The 21656-nt window shown below is 35.9% G+C and overlaps 1 protein-coding gene across 9 annotated transcripts in view; it reads right to left on the bottom strand.

Annotated features, from left to right (window-relative positions):
- KTN1 (kinectin 1) overlaps nt 1-21656 on the bottom strand; it is a 108608-nt gene that overhangs the window by 43923 nt on the left and 43029 nt on the right. For all 9 annotated transcript variants that reach the window (XM_027065773.2, XM_027065777.2, XM_027065778.2 and 6 more), the window contains exons 6-17: nt 17372-17488; nt 14647-14787; nt 11289-11395; nt 10343-10475; nt 8916-9003; nt 5429-5595; nt 4716-4784; nt 3250-3287; nt 2470-2560; nt 2058-2126; nt 1495-1532; nt 1266-1347 (exon numbers count right to left, since the gene is read on the bottom strand). In XM_027065773.2, coding sequence (XP_026921574.1) covers nt 1266-1347; nt 1495-1532; nt 2058-2126; nt 2470-2560; nt 3250-3287; nt 4716-4784; nt 5429-5595; nt 8916-9003; nt 10343-10475; nt 11289-11395; nt 14647-14787; nt 17372-17488 — 1140 coding nt within the window. The remainder of the gene's footprint in view (nt 1-1265; nt 1348-1494; nt 1533-2057; nt 2127-2469; nt 2561-3249; nt 3288-4715; nt 4785-5428; nt 5596-8915; nt 9004-10342; nt 10476-11288; nt 11396-14646; nt 14788-17371; nt 17489-21656) is intronic.

Raw genomic sequence — 21656 nt, 5'->3', positions numbered from 1 at the left:
GGTCACGTCCCCACGCTTTAGTAAAATCACCTTTTGCACCAAACGTCTCAAGAATTGTCTTAGGCATGTACTCATGAACACCACTTTAAATTTCATCACAATGAAAATCAAAATCATCAGTTTCTACTGAGCCCCCAATTCAGTCACGTGCTTTATCTGAAAACAGTATTAACACTGTGCTTAGAATTATTTCATGTGTATTTCAAAGAATTCAGTTTGTGCCACTGGATTCTGGGAAATCCTGCCTTCATAAGTGAGTATATATGGGATTCTTATAAAATAAATGCAAAAAGGGGCGCCTGGGTGGCTCAATCGGTTAGGTGTACAACTTGGGCTGAGGTCATGATGTCACAGTCCATGGGTTGGAACTCCACATCGGGCTCGGTGCTGAAGGCTCAGAGCCTGGAGCCTGCTTCGGATTCTGCATCTCCCTCTCTCTCTCTGCCCCTCCCCCACTCATGCTGTCTCTCGCTCTCAAAACTAAATAAACATAAAAAAATCTAAAAAAATAAAATAAATGAAAAAAGAAGAAGAATGCAAATCTCATGCACATGAAGAGATGCAACCTGGTGATAAGAATGCTTTACAATCCTCAAGCTGAGCAGCCATGACCAGAAACTAGCACAATGGAGGCAGTTAAAACCATCACAAACTAAAAACTGCAAACACTGAGGCAAAACAAGTTTCAAACGTCTATTATAAGAACAGATAAGATAGTCTATGGGGCACCTGGGTGGCTCAGGTCATGATCTCGCCCTTCCTGAGTTCGAGCCCTGCGTCAGGCTCTGTGCTGACAGCTCACAGCCTGGAGCCTGCTTCAGATTCTGTGTCTCCCTCTCTCTCACTACCCCTCCCCCCGTTTGTGCTCTCTCTCAAAAAAAAATAAACAAACATTAAAAAACAAACAAAAAAAGGAACAGATAAGATAGTCTAGACAAGAAGTACATGATAAAATGCACTGGTTGTAAAAGCCCCCAAATAAACTATAGTCACACTGCATCAGACTGATTTCATATAAAAACTAGTATTTCTAGGGGACACCTAGGTGGCTCAGTGGGTTGATTTTGGCTCAGCGATGCAGAGCACAGAGCCTGCCTTGGATTCTCTCTTTCTCTCTCCAGCCCTCTGCCCCTCCCCCCACTCATGCTCACTAGCATGCTCTCTTAAATAAAAAAAAAAAAAAAAAACCCTAGTATTCCTAGATTCACTTCAACTGAAATCGTATAAGGTCGTTCTAAGCTCAGTTGACAAGCTTAATCACACACCTTAAATTCTTCCATTTTGTTTGAAATTTCACATTGCAGCTGTTCTTCAAGCAATCTTATTTGATCATCCTTAACATGAATACTACGAGAAAGAAAATCAATTGAAATACTTCATACATTCATGAAGTTTACACAAATTACATGCACAACTATCAGTTATGAGTAGCAGTAATTTCTACAATTGAACATAAATGTAGGATGGCTCCATATACAGCAATACTTCAATCACCTTTTCTGCATCTTCTCCAGTTCACGTGCAGCAGCAGCCTGTGTTTGAAATGAGATGAGAACTGCATTATTTCTCAGGAAACACTCAAAACTATTTGTTCACTTAGTTTTATATACTGAAAAGCTACATTTTCATATATCTGGGAGTAAATAAAAGTTAAAGCAATATCCTACAGATTTCTGTAATACTTTTTGCTGTCCCAATATTCTATACTTCTCACTGATCAAATTTTACCCTAATAAAGGTATAGTTTTTTGATTCAACGGCAGAAAGCTAAAACAAATCAGCACATTAAGAATGTTGTAATGGATTCCTTGGAGACCCTAAAAGTGGTCAACTCATTCGATCGAACATTAGTTTCAACATGAAAACAGCAATATCTAGGTGGGTTGTGAGAGTCATGGTCAAATAGAAGAGGCTTTCAACAATAAACATTAGGTGAACACAAGTAACCATTATATTTACTATGTATATGAAATTAGGACTTGCAATACCAATGCAAGTAAGTATAGACTAAGTGAAATTCTGAGGTGAATGTTCAACAGCAATGAAGATTTACCTACCTGTTCATTTGCCAGCGCCTGTAACTTTTGCACTTCAGCTTTTAATAAGAAATTCATATTTTGTGTATCCTACAAGAAGGAAAGATATTAAAAAATATTTAATATAATTAACCCTAAAGTTTGTAAAGCATCTCTTCTACCTAAGCAAAGGTCTCAAATTACAATTTCTTAAAACAGAAAGAGAAACCATATCCTGTTACATAGCATGTTTCCCAAATTACCGTGAATTATAGCATATGAGAAAAGTCTTCTCAACTTTTCTTAGAAGGCTAAAGAGGATCTTGTAGAAAAGACATAGACACTTTTAAAATGAATGCAGGGTATTTTCCATTCTTGATAGACATTCATACTGATTACCATCACAAATTCAATGCCTATAAAATACTGTTGCCATTTGTAAGAATTACTGTACCTTAAGTTCTTCCTCTTTACTTGTTAAATGATCATGTTCATTTGCTAAAGAATCTTCAGTCTGTTTTATCTGCTTATCCTTTTCAGCAATCCTTTAACAGGAAATACATTTGTACATTCAATAAACGTTTACAAGTCAAGTCACAGCTCAAGGGATTAAAAGCCTTAAATGTTGTCATGCTTATTTAAATCATTTCTCATGTAGCCATACCCTCCATTTCTATAGCTCCTTCCAGTTTAGTAATAACTATCATATGTATTACTACAACTCCCTAAAATACATACCCCTATTTTAAAACTTGAGGTGAAAAGAAGTAATTTGTTTAAGCTTACAAACCTGGCAAGGCCAAAGCCAGATTTCAGGTCTTCTGAACTCGAGCAATTCATGTCTAAGCAAATTAAACAATACACTAAAAACAGAACCTTGTTTTGGGTATACCACCATATAGTTAAGATACAGAGTGGGTACAACTACTTATTAGACACAAAAGTAATTTACTTCCATTAATCTCAAATCACAATTCTCTCTTACATAACTGCTAAAGTCCAAATAAAAGAAAGGTTCTTCAACTCTTTTACAATAAGGACATAAAACACAAAATGTGCAATGTTTAGGAACTCAACTCACTGATGGAGGGAGGAGAGCAAAGTCGCTCCAAATCTAGTTGGGAGTATTTTCGGAACAAGTTAGAACATAAAGTAAATCCTAAGTGTTGATAAAACAGGTATCAGTTAGTGGTAACTAAGTAATTATAAGAGAAGTGTAGAAAGGCAGGCTTACACTTTATGTAATTCTTCTGCCAAAACTGAAGCAGAGGTCTAAGAAAGAAGAACAGTGTCAACATAAAAGCATTTAAAAGAAAGTTTAAAAGTTGTACAATAATCAAATAGAGCTTCAAAAATTAAAAGAAATTAATGTACATCAAGTTGTTAGAGGAGTACCTGGCCCATCATGAACGTTCAATAAATAGTAGCTATTATTCTGAAAGCGACTTTGATCACTAACAAACAGTATTAAGGAATTAGCACAGAACAGTTCAAATAAAACAAACTGCCAGGCCTGGGAACTGTATAACTGACAAGTAACAAATACATAGGAAAAATATCCAGAAAGGCCATTTTTCATCTTATCTTAGTAACTATTTCCAATAATGAAATGATACAGTTCATGATTAAGGTAACAACCAAGTCATTTGGTAATACACATGTTCATCTTCACTTTTCAAAAACATACTGGTAGCAGTCTCTAAATATTTAATTCCTGATAAATTTTCTAGAGCTACCTCTCAGCTAATAACAAGATTTCAATCCACTCTGAGTTGACAATTTATATATACATGTATATTTCATATACATAGACACCCTTTCCTATAGTAAATAATTCTTACCCAATTCATTTTAGATGATAGTTTCTACAAAGAAAGCAAGTAGAAAAAAACAAAAATGTCCCAAAAGTTTGGGAGTTTGACTTTGCATAAACCTTAAAAACAAATTAACATTAAAACTGCTTTTTAACACAGAAAAGTGACTTCTATTCTAAGCTAATACTTTCTCTACAATTTTTTGAATTTTAAAGTTGAGGAATTGAAACCAAAATTCACAGTACATATATAGTAAGTACTGAGAAATAAGTACTTAGAAGCTTTTTTTCTTTTTCTTAATGTTGTATTATAGAGATATATGCTTTAGAATATATCTATGTGGCACAGCAATGTTGCCAAAGAGTAACAGGTCTAACAACACAACTTGCAAAACTCTGGAAGGTATTCCCACTTACTAAAGTATAAGTTTTAAAGTGAATTTTTGCATATATAACCTGAGATTAATATATATTATATTAACATACTGCTACCCTCTGAGGGTATATAAAGTTTTCCCTTATGGCTAGTTAATATTCAGCAAGCATTTTTAACACATAAACCACTATTCTTAACACCATTTGGCCAATTTCTTCTGTTTTGTGTCAAGATTATCAACATTTTTTCCTCCCATGGTAAAAACTCTCCATTAGTTGGATTTGGATTTCTTTCTTGGTGTTTTCCCATAGCACTATACATAATTATCAGAGTGCTGAGCAATCAGGATCATCACTGTTGACTGACTAGTCTCCCAACTACTAATCCTGTGCTTGGCACTCAACAGGCATTCAGATGACTATTTAAGTGGCTAGGAAGCTATCAGTAAGGAAACAAACAAAAAGCAGCAGCTGTTAGTAATGATAAACAACATTTAAAAAAGCACGATTACCTGGGCTGCTATCTGGGAATGGAATTGTTGAATTTGAGCTTTCAAAGCCTCGTTCTGCTCCAAAATATCCTTTCATAAATAGCAACCAAAAAGGAGAGAGGAGAAAAGTGTGCTGTTAACAAATACACCAACATATATGAACAAAATAAGGTATAAACTTCTGCTTATCTTTAAAAAGGCATTCTTAGATTCCAAAAGGCATAATTTAAACAACAATCACTAGGCATATATTTTGAGAGTTGATTTATAAGGTAAAAATTAATAATAAGTTGTGCTGTTCGTAATCTAACACAAAGAATTTAAAACTGTGCTTAAAGAGGACATCTTTAAGCACACAAACACACCATATCGTGACAACTGCTTAAAGATTAAGCTATAATTACTCATCAGCACTCCAGAATTAGGATAAAGTAGACCAACTTTTCTCTTCTACAGAGACACATCCAGCCACTGCCCACCTTTATTTTTTAAAAAGAGGGAAAATTAGGGGAACCTGGGTAGCTCAGTCAGTTGAGCATCTGGGGTTTGGTTCAGGTCATGATCTCACAGTTTGTGAGTTCGAGCCCCATATCTGGCTTGTTGCTCTCAGCATAGAGCCTGCTTCAGATCTTCTGTCTTCCCTTCTCTCTCCCGTACTTGTGCTCTCTCTCAAAAATAAACGTTTAAAAAAATTAAAAAATTAAATAAAATAAAAGCAAGGGAAAATCAGATACCTGAACTTGCATCTGTAAAGATTCTTCTTTGGTCACCCTTTTTTGCTCCGATTCCATTAACTGCATTAGTCTTTGCTCCAACTGTTGTTTCGATACCAAGGTATCTGTAAGCTTACTATGAAGACTCTGTACTTCATTTTCTTTGGCCACAAATTTACTCTGTAAATCTGTAACAGAACATTGCATTTTACAAAGGTCTCTTCCTTTGTTTGGTACTACTACTCATCTTTAGTGCAGGCATTATCTCCTCTAGAGAACACACCTTGAATCTTTCCTCTTCTTCCCCTCCTGCACATGGCTCCCCTGAGCAGCCTTGGTTTACCTAATCACAGAACCTGCCACTCTGTACTAACTCTTCTCCTCACCCAGGAAGTGAGCTTTTTGAGATCAGAGATTGCCTTTTTTCTATGCCCAGAGCAGTGTCCAAGGCTTACGCATAGTACATACTCAATAAATGTGTTAACCGAATGGTACGTGAATGTTTAAAACTGTTGTATCATTTCTTGAAAGCATTCATTTCCCCCCAAAGACACTTAGGAAGTTATCTAGCATATTTCTTATAAATTCCCCGTACTCTCCTACCTGGAAAACAGAGAAAGATGCTGATGGTTAACAAATGCACTGGTATAGAATAAAGTAAAACTTGTCTGCCTACTTCTCTTCTTAGCAATGACCCCAAAACAACAAAGAAAATAAGCAACAAGCACAAACTATCTTTGATGCAATCAGAGTATGAATGTAACTCCAAATCACAGAAATTAAGATAAAATGGAGAGATGATCACTAACTTGGAAAGGGAAAGTGTTCCAGAAATCTGGAAAGGCTCAGGAAACGGAGAGACCAGGTATCATGAGAGCTGCCTTTGGCCCCATAACATAAACAAGTTCACCACCACTACCATCAAGGAAGGGAGGCATATAGAGAGAAAAAGAGTGTGTGTGTGTGTGCGTGTGCACATATCACATTTTAAGAAAATCTATTAATGCCCTAACAAGACACTAGTAACAGAATGAAACACAACTCAAAAAAGAACTCTTGATAATTAAACATATAATGGTCATATCCAGGATTAGAACTAGAAAGAGCACAGTATTTCTTTACCAGCAATAGTAAAAGTTAAAACACTGAATGCCTTCACATTTCTGTGGGGGAAAATTATTTATAACCTAGAACTCTACATCCAAACTACCAATCAAGCATGAAGGTAGAAAGAATAAAAACATTTTCAGATATGCAAAGCCTCAACAAATGTACTTAAAGGCATACTCTTATGCTACTAAAAGATATGCTATTAAACGAGAGAGGAAAGCAAGAAAAATGGTGGTGACAGAGTATTCAAACAATAGGCAGTCTCAGGAAGACAGTCATGGAGCCAACCTAGAAAACAACAAGTACTGGAACGGGAAGATAGAGGACTCCAGAGGGATATCCCCCAAAAAACTGAAAAGATTCTCCAGTACTTCATATGTTGTAAAGGTGGAAGAGGGAAGATGGTAAGAGGAGTATAACCACAGGTAAAATTTTAAATAAGAAAATGAGGATCAAACAAGTTAAAAACATAAAGCAATAATAAGCTCTAGGAAATTAATATTGTTTATGAGAAGAATTGCAGTTTTAATGTTTATCTTGGCTCAGGATTGAGTCACAAAGTCCTAATGATGCAAACAGTGAATGCTGATATAATCAAAAAGAATGCATAGCCATTACTGGTAGAATGTTGGGAAGGTGGGAGGAATGGTGTGGGAGTGTTAAGTCCTCATTTCCTGTAATACAAAGTCAACAGATGCCTATTAAGAGATAACAGTGTAAGTACAAATAATATGCTTATTTAGAAATATGACAGAAAATACTAAAAGCAAAAGTGACAGAAAATACTAAAAGCAAAAGTGACTGCTTCTAGTCAGAGTGAAGCTTTACTGTTTACAGTGACATACATAGTTTATAGAGAGATACATAGTTTACAGCTACAATTCTTATCAAAATTCATGTGTGCTTCACTGACGAAATGTAATTGTAAAAGTAAGCTAATACTGCTAGGAATTTACCCAAGGGGTACAAAAGTGTTGATGCATAGGGGCACATGTACCCCAATATTTATATCAGCGCTTTCAACAAGAGCCAAATTATGGAAAGAGCCTAAATGTCCTTCAACTGATGAATGGATAAAGAAGATGTGGTTTATACACAATGGAATACTACTACTTGGCAATGAGAAAGAATGAAATCCTGCCATTTGCGCAATGTGGATAGAACTGGAGGGTATTCTGCTGAGTGAAATAAGCCAGTCAGAGAAAGATAACATATGTTTTCACTCATATGTGGATCTTGAGAAACTTAAAACCATGGGGGAAGGGAAGGGGGAAAAAAAGTTACAGAGAGGGAGGGAGGCAAACCATAAGAGACTCTTAAACACAGAGAACAAACAGAGGGTTGATGGGGAGTGAGGGAGAGGGGAAAGTGGGTGATGGGCACTGAGGAGGGCACTTGTTGGAATGAGCACTGGGTGTTGTAAGAAAACCAATTTGACAATAAATTATATTAAAAAAATAAAAATAAATAAAAGTAAGCTAATGTATCTTAACATAAACATAAATTTTATATATAAAGAAAAAGGCCTCTAAATAGCTTGGGTATATTTATTTTGAGCCAAAGGGAAATAGGGAGGTGGAGGGGTGCCAGGTGTATGGAATCAGAGGAAACCAAAGGTCTAAAAAGCCAAAAGTCCGTATGACCTACCCTATTGCTTAGAACTGTATTTAACTAGCTCACTGCCTCTTTTGTGGGAGAAAAGGAGTAATAGAGACGAATAATACATATAATACAAGCTCCATTACCTCCCAGATGGATTCATCAAATTAAGAATAAGTAATGAGGGGCACATAGGTGGCGCAGTCAGTTAGGCGTGTGACTCTTGATTTTGGCTCAGGTCATGATCTCACGTCTTGTGAGACGGGGCCCGGCGTCCGGCTCTGTGCAGCCGTCACAGAGCCTGCTTGGGATTCCCTTCCTCTCTCTCTGCCCCCTCCCCTGCTTTCTCTTTCTCTCTCTCCTCAGAATAAATAAACTTAAAAAAAATAAATCCATAATGAAAGTTAACATTTAAGTAGACTGTTTTAAGTCAATTATTTGGAATGGTAATGCCTTTTTTTCCCCCACCATACAGGAAGTGAGTCCTCCCTTACAAAGGAAAAATAAAGAAGTAATCAAGGAACCAAAGGGAATAAATTCAGATAGGAAACACACAGCTAGGTTACTATTACCTTAGAAACTATAATTTTATCTGCAACTCAATGTTTCAAGATAAAGCTAGTAGAGTTTATTTTAAAACTCTAAGAACTCTTAAAGAAATAAAGGTACTCTGAAAGTATAAAAGCTATTTTTATTGGCCTAAACAAAAAGGTCAGATTATTCTTTCTTCATATACAGAGGGAAGAAGATTTTAAGCAGGACTATATACTAAATTTACATGAATACCTTTTCACCTTACCTTGTTGTGCTGCCTCATGCTCTGCCGTTCTCTTCCTGATATAACTCTGGACTTCTTCCCACCTTCTCTCAGCTTCTTGTAGTTGAACCTGAAAAAAGGGTAAGTCAGCACAATCACAAACCTTCAAATTAAAAAAACAAAGCATCCTCTATCTTTAGTCCTGTCATAAAACCACCTATTCCAACAAATCATTTCCTACATTACTAAAACAAGCAGATATGCCCAGACTTCTGCAAAGATATTATCAGCCACAGCCATTCTATCCTCCAATATGCAGCATTTACAGAAACTGAATGCAGATAGATAACTATAACTACTACTATGTATAGATCTGATCCATTTAGCTATCCATTTTTACTTCTTCAGCCAACTGGCTATCAAAAGACAGGATGGTATCTTTACTGGTAAATCTCAGTAGGTACCTAAAATTCCTATTTTGAGGTACAGCACAAGAGTTCAATGATGACTATAACCTTCAGCATCATTTATATGCTTATCCATATCCATACAGAACTTCCATATTCCTAAGTTCCAGCAGCAAACACACCAGCAAGACAAATTTTAAATAAAAGAAAGGACAATTTTATCAATCCCCCACAGGGACTTCTGCTTTTTTGAAAACTTCAAAAAAATAAAAACTGCACTATTTTCCACCTTCATTTATTGTCAAAGCCCTCTTAACCCCTCCTGCTCTGGAACTGCTATCAGGAAGAATTCTACCCAAGACCTAAGAATCTAATACATTTGACTTTACACAAATTGAACTATATGTTCAACAAATCCTCCCCCCAAAGGAAGAAAGGACACTTCTCATCATTCTATTCAATGTACATACACTGTAAGATACAAAAGGAACAAATCTATTCCTCTGTAGCCTGAGCAACCCCATGTATCACATCTCAGCATGACCTTCTCATGATACTAATTACCATTCTGGTATCTAAAGAAACTGACTCAACTGAATTACTATGAATTACTATGTAGTATGGCCAAGTGAAAGCTACTGGAGCATTTCCTGGTCTTGTGCTAAAGCAAAGGAAAATCATCCATTCCAATGCTAGAAGAAAAATAGTTTCTACTGAACTTATTGAAAAGTCCAAGTTATGGATAAGTGATATTGAAGGTAATTTTAACTACATGGTTTTTGCCTCACCCTTATGAACCTAACTTCTATATGCAAGATGAAGTTCGGCTTATATCTGTCAATCAGCAAATTTCATTTTTCTTATCTTCAGACAGTCTACAACCTGAAACTCAAGCCTATATTCAGTTCTTTCATTATGCACAAGCTTCTATACAGGCAGAGTGCTTAGACTTTTAAGACTCAACCTACGTTTCTCAAACCTACATACATATTTATATTTAGGTCCCTAAGTTTAACATCTACATTATTTATGAAGTGATAAATAAAGGTGGGAATATGTCACCTTCAACTGAGTAACTGCTTGCTCAGCATTCTTCTTTTGGACTTCCTCCTGCTGGAGCTTTCCTGTTTTCTCAGTTAGCTCATTCACCAACCTAGCGTAATCCTGGCGTAGTTTATTTAGTTCAGCAGACTGCCTGAAAACAGTAACTGGATTAGGAACCTTCTATTATTACAAACACATAAAAAGAACAAACAAAACATATTTTCTATTAGTTTTTCTGAGTTAGTAATTCCACTTATAGCCAACCGAAACAGAAAAGTTGTAAGCAACTACTAATAATGAAGTTTGGTTGAGTATCATCTCTGAATCACTCTGGTAACAATTACACAGATTCCAAAATCACCATAAAATAATCAAGAGAAATGGATGACTACACACTCATGAACATAAGTCAACATTGTCACCTTCAAACTGGTGTTCTGAAAATCTATTAAAATCAGTCGGAGTGCTTATTCTTGTAAGCATGCTACTAGTCTTCTCCAAGGTACAGGTTTTCAAAGTATGGCCCAGAGCCAATTTCATCACTATCACGAGGAATGTGTCTTAATATGCAGACTCCTGGGCTCTACCTCAGAGCCAGTGAATCATAATCTTTTAGAGGTAGGACTCAAGAATATGCTTTTTTGACAAACATGTCAGATGCTCTTCAGAATAATAAAGTTTGAGAACTACTGTTAAAGGGGATAGATGTTTTAAAACTTATAAATGCAGTCTCAAATTTGTAGACAATGTTCCATTGTGCCAGCATTGTATTTATCACATAGTTTAGCTGAAGTTCTTCTTCACATAGCAAAAAAATTGTGAAAATTAATTCATTTTAAAAACATGTAAAATACAGAAATCTAACCAATTACTATCAAACACATTTTGATGGCTCAAGAAAATATCTGCCATTTAATGAAAATATTCTGCCATTCAATTAAAAATAAAGCATTTGGAAACATACTTGCTCTCGAGTTGGTTTGTAGTGTTGCTGACAGCATCTCTCAATATGCCATTTTCCTGCTTCAAGTGAGCTATCTCCGCCTCCATCTGCTCACGAACCTGCTGGAACTAAAATTATTTTACAAACATAAGATTTAGAAACAATAACTGCCAAAGCTAACTTTTAAAAGAAACTTTATTATGATGAGAATGTAAAAAGCATCAATAGAATGAAGTCTGAACCATCCTTCTCAAATAAATATAAAGAAGTTTAAGGGAAGAATTATATTTTGATAGTGATGAATGCAAAGTCAATACAAGCTGCCACAACATCCAAGAATGCAAGTAGATGCTTGCTGCTCTTATACTGAAAATGTAAAATAAATACATGTAGAGATGTTTGAGAAATAAGACACTGAATTTTGTTCCTACCCAACAGACTCATATAGAATTAACTCTATCTTAAACCTATATCAATTTTAGGTTAGCAGTATTTGTAATGAAAGATTTTAGTAATCAAAAGTTTATTTAGTATTTACTTAGTAATCAAAAGTAATCAAAATAAAAACTGAAAATATGTTCAACATATTTATATTAAGTTACAAATTGAGCTATAACCAAATAGATGGCAAATTTATCACACAAAAATCTACTAAAATATTATGGCCTCTTATTTCGCAACTACAGGACCAAAAGATAAAGAACACTGAGTCTTATATTCCCATAGGGATATGCCTTATTTTAGAATGTGAAATAATCTTAATAATTTTAAGTAAACCTATTCAGTTAAGAGAAATTAAAGTATATGTTTCTATTTTTCAGAGAACTTTTCATATGGAACCTATATCTTGGCTTCTAAATGCAATTAAATAAAAAAAAAAGAGAGAGAAGGAAAGAAAAATGAGAAATCACCTTCCATCCTCAATAAAAGATGGTGCTATAAGTACTTGACTAGGAAGTAGGAATTAAGAAACAGAAAAGATCCCTTGAGAGTAGGAAAGTCAGTTCTTCAATAAGAAGAACTATTTATTAATGGGAAAGAAGATCTCAAATGGCTGGGGTTTGGAAAGAGAGAGGATTGGGCCAAATGAAAGCAGAGAGCAGTGGACAGGGTAAGAACCGGACCACAGATTCATTCACTACTTTTTTGCTATTAGTTTATTTCCATGGAAAACACTGGGACTTAGATAATAGTAAAGATTAATTTTAAAATTTTCAGCAGACTAGCAATGTGATTAGAATAGTATCTTACCAACAAAAACCTGATATTACATGTTAAAATGGAAATGAGAGACCTATTAAAAAGGGGCTATAATGATACTAGTATGAAACAATAAACTAAGGTAATAGCTAAGAACTGAATGCAAGAGTACCTAGAAATAAATTATCTTTAAGATTTCAGAACAAACTATGAACTGGACAAGAGAGAGAAGTCAAAGGATTCAAGCATAAGGATAATGATGCCTCAAATATTAGAAAATAAAAACAACTTGATCAAAAGCAAGAGTTTGATTCTAGACATATGTTAAATTTAAGGTGATGACAAGAGCTTCCAAATTTGAAGCATCAACTAGTAATGGAAATAATTAAAAAAATCATTGGGTCAGAGAGTTCAATTAGGGGAAATATTATTAGATCACCAGACAAGCAGAACCAAACCATGTTCTTCAATAGCCTCTTTATCAATAGTAAAAGTGGTATTTCAATCTTAAAAAGAGAGAGAGAAAAAAAACCAATCAACCAACCATGGGTCCAGGCTAACTGGAATCATGAAAATGATCAATATATGGAAAAGACAGTAAGAACTGAACCTTGTGTAATGTTGAAAGAAGACAGGTGAAAGTAACAAGAGATTAAGTCACTTAGGCAAAAACCTTAGGAGTCATCCTTCATTATAATTTTTCTCTTGCTGTCTCTATTCCATCACCAAGCCCCATCTACTAACTCTTCTGTATCACTCAAACTCAACCTCTCACTGTCAACATCTGATTTCGGGCCCTTGTTCTCTGACTTGGATTCCTGCAAAAGCCCTCCAATTATTCCTTATTCCACTTTCCACACTTCTTTCTACCAGAGTAATAGTTAAAAATACTTGAGGCTCCTGGGCAGCTCAGTTAGTTAAGCATCCAACTCTTGATTTCAGCTCAGGTCATGATCTGTGAGTTACAGGTTCAAGTCGGGCTCTGTGCTGACAATGCAGAGCCTGTTTGGGATTCTCTCTCTCTCTCTCTGCCCCTCCCCCTGCTCATGCACTTTCCTCCCTTTCAAAATAAACAAACTTAAAAAAAACCTGCTAATAAAATCACACTGTTGAGTTGCTTAAACTCCTTTAGCGGCTCCCCAGTCTTTCAGTATACAAGTCCCTTTAAGATAGGGCCTCTATTTATATCTCTAGATCTTCTCCTCATTCTAGTACTGATTTCCAAACACAACTGCTACTGCATTTCTCAAAAACTGTTATCACTGGGCAATTTCTATCAGAAACACCTGAGTAGCACGCATTAAAAAGTTCCATCCTGGACCCCAACACAGACCCATGGACCCATCACCTCTAAGGACAGAACTAAGGAATCACACCAAGTAATAACCCAGTGCCGATTTCTTCACTCTCTGATAATGCCTGATTGTTTCAAAACATTCAATACAGTTTACATATCATTTCTAACAAGTCTGCTCTATAACCTTTCTCTTCTCCACCTTTCCTCCCAATGGTTCCAAAGCGCCCACTGGTTACCTCTACAGTAATCCCCCCATCCACAGGGAATACCTGCCTTCAAGACCCCCAACAGATGCCTGAAACTGCAGAATACTAAACCCTAGGTATCCTATGTTTTTCCTTACACACACATATCACTAATTTATAAATCAGGCACAGTTATGAGATTAACTAAAAACAGAACTTTAATAATATACTATAATAAAAGTTACATGAAGGTGTTCCTCTCCCTCTCAAAATATCCTATTATACTGAATTCCCCCTTCTTGTGATGATGTGAAATGATAAAATGCCTACATGATGAGAAGGGAGATAAATGACATAGGCACTATGACATAGTATTAGGCTACTACTGACCTTCTGACACTATGTCAGAAGGAGGATCATCTGCTTCCAGACTTCAGTTGACCACAGGTAACTGAAACCACAGAAAGTGAAAAGGAATAAGGAGGGGGGACTACAATATTGTAATGGAGTATATTTACATGTCACCTTCCAGCTTCTTCCTCATCTGCACCTAGAAAAGGTGTTTACTTACACATAGGGAGCCAGTTTAGCTATAGTACCATAGCCCAGCACACTGCCTTGCACATATTAGGCATTTAAAGTTTCCTAGTTAAATGAATGCAAAATTTCATTTTGTTTTCAAAAAGTAAAAATATACCTTCATCTGCATCTGCTGAGTCTCTTGATAACTGACATGCATTTTGTTTTGAAATACGTTATGCTCCTTTTCTAACGTTCCAATCCGATCTTTCATCCTTGCTATAACTACATTGCTTCTTTCTTTCTCTGACATCATTTCCTAGAATAAACCAGAAAAAAAATTATGAAAACATTTTATTAAAAAAATAAGTACCATAATTTATAATAAAGACATTTTTAGCATCAGCAAAATTATGTCAATAAAACAATGATGAATTTTGAAGTAACTACATGCTTAAGATCAGTTCTTTTGTGTTTTTTGGTTTTTTTAAGAGATAGAGCACGCGCGAACAGGGAAAAGGGCCAGAGGAGAGGGAGAGGGGGAGAGAGCAAAAGAGGGAATCTCAAGTAGGCTCATTGCCGTGTGCAAAGCCTCATGTGGCACTCTATACCATGACCCTGGGAACACGACCTGAGCTGAAATCAAGATGAGGTACCCCTAAGATCAAAGGTTTAAAATAGAATTTGTCAGGGACATTGAGCATCCAACTTCAGCTCAAGTCACGATCTCACCGTACACGGGTTCAAGCCCTGCATCAGGTTCTGTGCTGACAAGCTCAAAGTCTGGAGCCTGCTTCAGATTCTGTGTCTCCCTCTCTCTCTGTCCCTCCGCCACTCACACTCTGTCTCTCTCTCAAAAATAAACATTAAAAAAACAAAGAAAAAAAACAGAAATTGTCTTCTGCATTTACCTGCATCTACCTTTACACCAATTCCTTCACAAACACTTTGCTGTTCTGTTTACTCTTATTCCAGATATACTTTCTGGTCTAAGAGCTAAAGAGCTCAACCTAGAATAAATTCTACATTCTAACTTGATTAGAAGAAAGAATAGCTCATTCATTCTTTCTTTCTACCTATTTATTTATTTATTTATTTATTTATTTATTTATTGGAAGAGATGTTTTAAAGCAAAAGAGTTAATTCTCTATTATTCACAGGTACTAGCTCTCTTTTAGGGTTTAGAAAGAAGCTTAAAAAAAAATCTAGCAGAGGAAAAAAAGAAGTCTCTTTCCTAAGAGAAAAGATAAGGAAGACATGCTTACAACAAAATGGAAGCTTGGAATAAGGGAAAGTAAAAAATCAGAACTCAAAGTTTTATTGTCTTCCCAAGTCAAATCAAAAGGGTGATTTCATTTTACGTTGCAACTATCATGAACTCCTAGAATATTAATCATCAAAGTAAAAGAGAGCCAACCAACTCTTTCTGTTTTATTTATTTTAGACAGCGAGTTCACGTGGGTGATTGGGGGGGGGGGGGGGGGAGTGGGCGGCGGGGAAAGAGGATCCGAAGCAGGCTCTGCACTGACAGCAGCCAAGACCGATGTGGGGCTCAAACTCACGAACTGAGAGATCACGACCTGAACCAAGGCCAGACACTCAACTGACTGAGCCACCCAAGCACCCCAAGAGCCAACCAACTTTAAATTATTTGCAAGAATGATCAATTTATACAACCTCCTCTAAGAAACTGACAAAATTTAAAACTTTTATGTCTTAATGGCTGCCCTTAAGAGTTCACATACATCTGCAAGGTGTTATACTGATGTATATTATATGCTTAGGAAGAAAGCATATATATCTTAAGTGTATAGCTTAATGAATTACCACAAAGTGGATAGCTTTTTAATTTTTAAATTATAGTCCAAAAACTATAGTCACATAAAACTATACTAAGGTTTCTAATCTTAAAGAAACATGCTTATTTTAGTAACTTTGATTAATCTTAATCTGACCAAGTGTTTCCATTAACTTTTTTTAGTTCAAATTCACCTAAAAGGCTTTATATTCAAATGAGGCCATCCTAATGTCATCAAGCAGTTTTGTAATACAAACCTCATATACCGTAGTGAATTCCTAAAAGGAGAAACAAGCACCTCAGGAAGAATAAAACCACATTTTCTATAGAATTTCAATTATGTTCTCAGTCTATATAATTTCTTTTTGAGATATAATTGACATAGAACTTTATGAAAGTTTCAGGTATACAACATGGTTTGGGATTTGTACGCATTGCAAAATGATCACCGCATTAAGTCTAGTTAACACCATCACCACTATAGTTATAATTTTTTTTCTCATGATAAGAACTTTTAAGATATACTTTCTAGCAACTTTCAAATATACAACATATTATTACAAACTATAGTTATACTGCTGTACATTACATCCCCAGAACGGATTTATAACTGGAAATCTATATTATTTAACACAGTTTTTTAAAGATTTCCCCCCCTCCTGGAGTAAAATTCTGGGGTTTAAAGAATTTCACTGATTAAAAGTTACCAATATTTACCACAAAAACCTTTATAAATAAATTATCTGTATAAGTTTTACACTTATTCTACTGGATTTAAACAAGATCACACCTAGTTAGTTCTGTGCTTCCTTAGAGACTAATTCTAAGTCAGATCCAAATGAAACATGCCCCCAGTGTGCAAACGTTTCTGTTATTTTAAATTAACGTATCTAGAAGCACTGTTACTTTAAATTCATAATTCAACCGCAGGCTTTAACAACATGACGAAGTAAGACACCACCACCACAACTGTATAAGAAATTGACTTTAACTGGGTATAAATTTACTACACAAATAATTAAATCTGTAATTATACATGGTTTCTGAAGTCCTTCACTGCTTCTGATTCAGAACATATATCCCTTAAATATAAAAATGTCCTCACCTGAGTTAACTGCTTACACCTATCCTTCATAGCAACAGCATCTTCCTTCACAGCAGCAAGTAACTTATCTTTTTCTTGAAGCTGATGTACAAGTGCGGTCAATTCTCCTTTACTTGACTACAGTAGAGAAATCAATACAGAATTAGTAATAGTTAACATGAGCTAATGAAAATGAAGCATCTAATATCAAATGTTCTTGGGCCAATGCAGAGTTCACAATTACATATAAAGTAGAATGACTGCCAAATTCTGGTCAGTGAAATATCATTCATGATTCATGATTCACTTCATCATTCTATATTCTGAGGCATACAATAGGATACATATCAACCAAGAAATAAATTTTTTACAAAGAATTATAGGACTCTAGTTTTAAACCCAGAGTCAAGATTGCAATCTCTCCCTTCTCCTCCTAGAAGATCAAAAGAGGAATATGAAACCAAAATACAAACAACCAAAATGAAACAATCATCTGTAATGTCAAAGCATAACATCAGAAAAGACTGCCAAAAGTATGGAGATCAAACACAGGTGCTCCACAACCCTGTCAAAATATACTCAAGACTACAGAAGTGCCCTGGTGCCTAGTTCTCTGCAATCAACCAGCATATTGAAAAACCAATTATCTTCCATTTGACATCAGGAACAAAGACAGAAGGTAGGAATCTTCTTGGAAGGAGATCTCAAGAAGCGAAGGAAGTGAGAATGATGAAGAAATCATACAAACTTTACTCAAAGAAAGCAGCTAGTGAGGCAGAGTTGGGAGAAATTCTTCATAGTGATACTCTGTAGTGAAGTCTTTTATCTGGTAAGACAGAAAGGCTAAAAGAACTTATTTTCACACACAGCCTGAAAAGAACAGCACTTAGCATTGGTCCTTCATTGTCAATCTCCAGGCACAGAGTTTATCCAAGAGGAACACCCTCACTAAAAGAGGAGTACTGATCAAAAAGAAAACAGAGTCGGGGCACCTGGGTGGCTCAGTCAGTTGAGCATCCGACTCTTGGTTGGCTCAGGTCACGATCTCATAGTTTCAAGGAGTTCGAGCCCCATGTCTGGCTCTGCACTGGCAGCAAGGAGCCTGCTTGGGATTCCCTCCCTCCCTCCCTTCCCCCCCCACCCCTCCCCTGCTTGTCCTGTCTCTGTCTCTCTCAAAGTAATTACTTAAAAAAAATTTTCTTTAAAGACAAAAAAAAAAGTCTATGCAAGATACATGAAAAAAGAGAACACAAAAAAACAAATGACAAGTGAAGAAAAATCACCAAAAAAGATTGTCAAAAAGCAGACAAAAATTGTGATAAAAAAAAATCACTATGAGTTTAAAAAATCTTATAGTAGTCATTTCTGGAAATCAAGAGTAAAGAATAAAGTTCACAAGAAAAGCTCAAAGTAAAGACAACAGAATGAGAAGAAGTATGAGCCAGCAAAACCCAAACTGGAAGTAAAAGTAACACTATCTCAGAAATACAATCCAATTAGAAGTAGAAAACAAAAAAAGACAGGCCGCTGAAATATATTAAGAGACAGAGTCTAGGATGGAGAGAAGTAAAAAAAAAAAGAAGTAGAAATAAACCAAAAGCTTTTCTCTTAGGATTAAAATATGAAACACAAAGACAATAGGCAAAGATTTAGTATATGCTTACTAGATACCCATTATTTCAATTATTTTAAGGGATAAATCTCATGGCTGAAAAGATATGCTTTTTATCCTAAGAAATATAGAGGACACAGGAGTCAAGGCCAAAACCATATTAAATTTCCTGCTGAACTTAAAAGAAAATGAATCCCTTGATGTTTGTATGGTAGGGTAGACACTGGAAAAGTTCAAAAAATAAACATCTGGGTGGGTTGCCCAAAAGATGTTTTTATTGTGAGAGTAATCTGACAAAAATACATGAAAAGAATACAAAATTCAGTGTGTTCTTAGACCTCTATCCAGCTGAGTAAAGAATGGTAAAGCAAGTAGGAAAATTCTCAAGGAAAGAAAGTGAAACCCAGAAATATCATACCCCATCAAATTATCATTCATCTATAATGACAACAAAAAAGCATTTTAACTTGCCACAACCTGGGAAATATAGTTTCTATGAGCCTTTCCTGAAGAAATTCCAGGAAAAATAAATTCAGCCAAACAAGAGACAAATACAGACACCATGGCAAAAGAACTGTTATCAAGCTTTGAACCCACCATTAACCAGCAGAATTGCGACTAAAACATGAAAATTATAGTCACAAAGTAAACATTAAATGTTGTAAGTATCTGACAAACAAATGCTATCCCTAACAAAAGTTGAATGGGAAAAAGGAGAAGGGGTAGGAAAAAATTTTAAGTAGGCAAACCTCCTATTATATAGCATAGAGTCAGAAGAGTTAACAATTTAAAGTTGAAAAATCACATAATTGAGGCAAATACATTTAAAGGTCAACACCAAGAATGACTGACTAAAATAATCAAATCAAATATTTTCTTACTAATACATTAACCGTTAACATTTTTGAGCAATTACTGTATGCTAAGAACTCTAAGCACCTACTATGTATTATTTCATTTAATATTCAAAACCTGATTATCATTCCCACTTGGGAGAAGAGGAAAGTGAGACACTGGGGTTATGTAACTTAAGGCCAAACAAATCTCAATGTGGCAGAACTCAGATATGAATCCAGGAAATCTGACTCTAGAACTCAGGATATTAACTCTAATATAAAACACAAGTATCCTGCAGCTTAAACGTAAGGCACATGCGCACACACGTGCACACACACGCACAGGCACACATACAACACATGACATCTCTTCAACTCTGCAACCCCTCTAGCTTTTACTGTTTTCCCTTTCCCATCTAAGGTATTCAGGGTGGACACTGTCCCCTTTCCTATTCATTTGATTATCTACAGTCTAGTACTTCAATCAAACTTTCACTGATGATATCAAATCCAATTTTTCAGTCCTTATCATCCTTCATCTCTCTAAAGCATGTCACTGTTGACTTTTCTCCTCACTGGTGAACTCTCTACCATCCCTAAGTGTCTGTGATTCCACTGTCTCCCTGGTGTTGCTTCTCCTCCTACTCCTCTTCAGTATCCTTTGTGGTGGCTTTCCTTGCCCTTTAAATGTTGGTGTTTCTCAGGGTTCACTCTTGAATTTTCTTAGCACTCCCCACATTCTCTCTGGTCTAGCACACATTCACCATGTGTATTGCTGATAGTGGAGTATTTTCCTAAATCACACCCATTATGATCTTTTTTTCAACTCCAGAGAAATACATATTCAACTGTGAAATGAATATATCTACTTCAATGATTCAAAGGATGCCTAAAACAACTACACAAAATTTTTCACAATCCTCTACTCTCTCCTCCTCTGCAAAGTGTTCATAAATAGCATTGTCACCACAATTTACCAAGTTACTCAAGAGCAAAAACAAGCATTCATTCTAGACTCTTCTTTAGCTACCTCATCTAACTGGCCAGCAGGTCCTCTAACTCCTCCATTTCCATCCTATGCTGGTGATCCTGCATTTATCTTCCCCCTTCCTCTGGAGCAGTATTAGGGGTGGGGATTTACTTATACCTGGAAACTTGATATCTATTAAAAGGTCTGACCAAGACACTTCCTATGACAGGAAGAGGGAGAAACTAAATTTACTTTTGCAAATACTGGGGACCTACAAAGACACTGCGTCCCTGGAGATGAGAACAGAACCACTCTACGAGAAACACAGAATAATTAGATTTTGGAACAAAAAGTTCCAAAGATGGGGAAAAAAAGTGAAGCTGCAAAATAGTCTATTTCAAAACACTACCTTTAACAGTCTCCAACTTCTTCCTCGGCCTACCTAAAACAACTACCAAGGGGAGGCTGATTTACCCCCCAGTCTCTAGAGTTCAAAGCTATCTCAGACAATAAAATAACCACTCTTGCCCCCTTAAGTCACTACCAACACCCTTAGAAGAGATCACTAAAAGCAATTATTTTCAATTTTAAAAAGCAGTAATTTCAGACACTGGGTAGTAACACAAAAACTTCAGCTGAAGGCTTTTCCCTTATCCCCACAAATAACTAAGAAACCCTTTAAGATAGATATACTTAGCCGATTAAAATAAATCAAAGGACAAATTCTTCAGTCAAGTATTTCAAGAAAGTTTCTTGCAACAGAATAATCAGATATTGTATCCAAAGTCACACAGTTACAACACTCACCCTGATTACCCTGGAACACCTTGCTTACACTGAGCCATTGTTGGCACCACATGGAGACCGTCCAACAAGCATACTACACTG

The sequence above is a fragment of the Acinonyx jubatus genome, chromosome B3, assembly GCF_027475565.1.
Source record: "Acinonyx jubatus isolate Ajub_Pintada_27869175 chromosome B3, VMU_Ajub_asm_v1.0, whole genome shotgun sequence".
Taxonomy (NCBI): Eukaryota; Metazoa; Chordata; class Mammalia; order Carnivora; family Felidae; genus Acinonyx; species Acinonyx jubatus.
The sequence above is the reverse complement of the archived record's forward strand: the minus strand, read 5'-3'. Positions and strand labels throughout refer to the sequence as shown.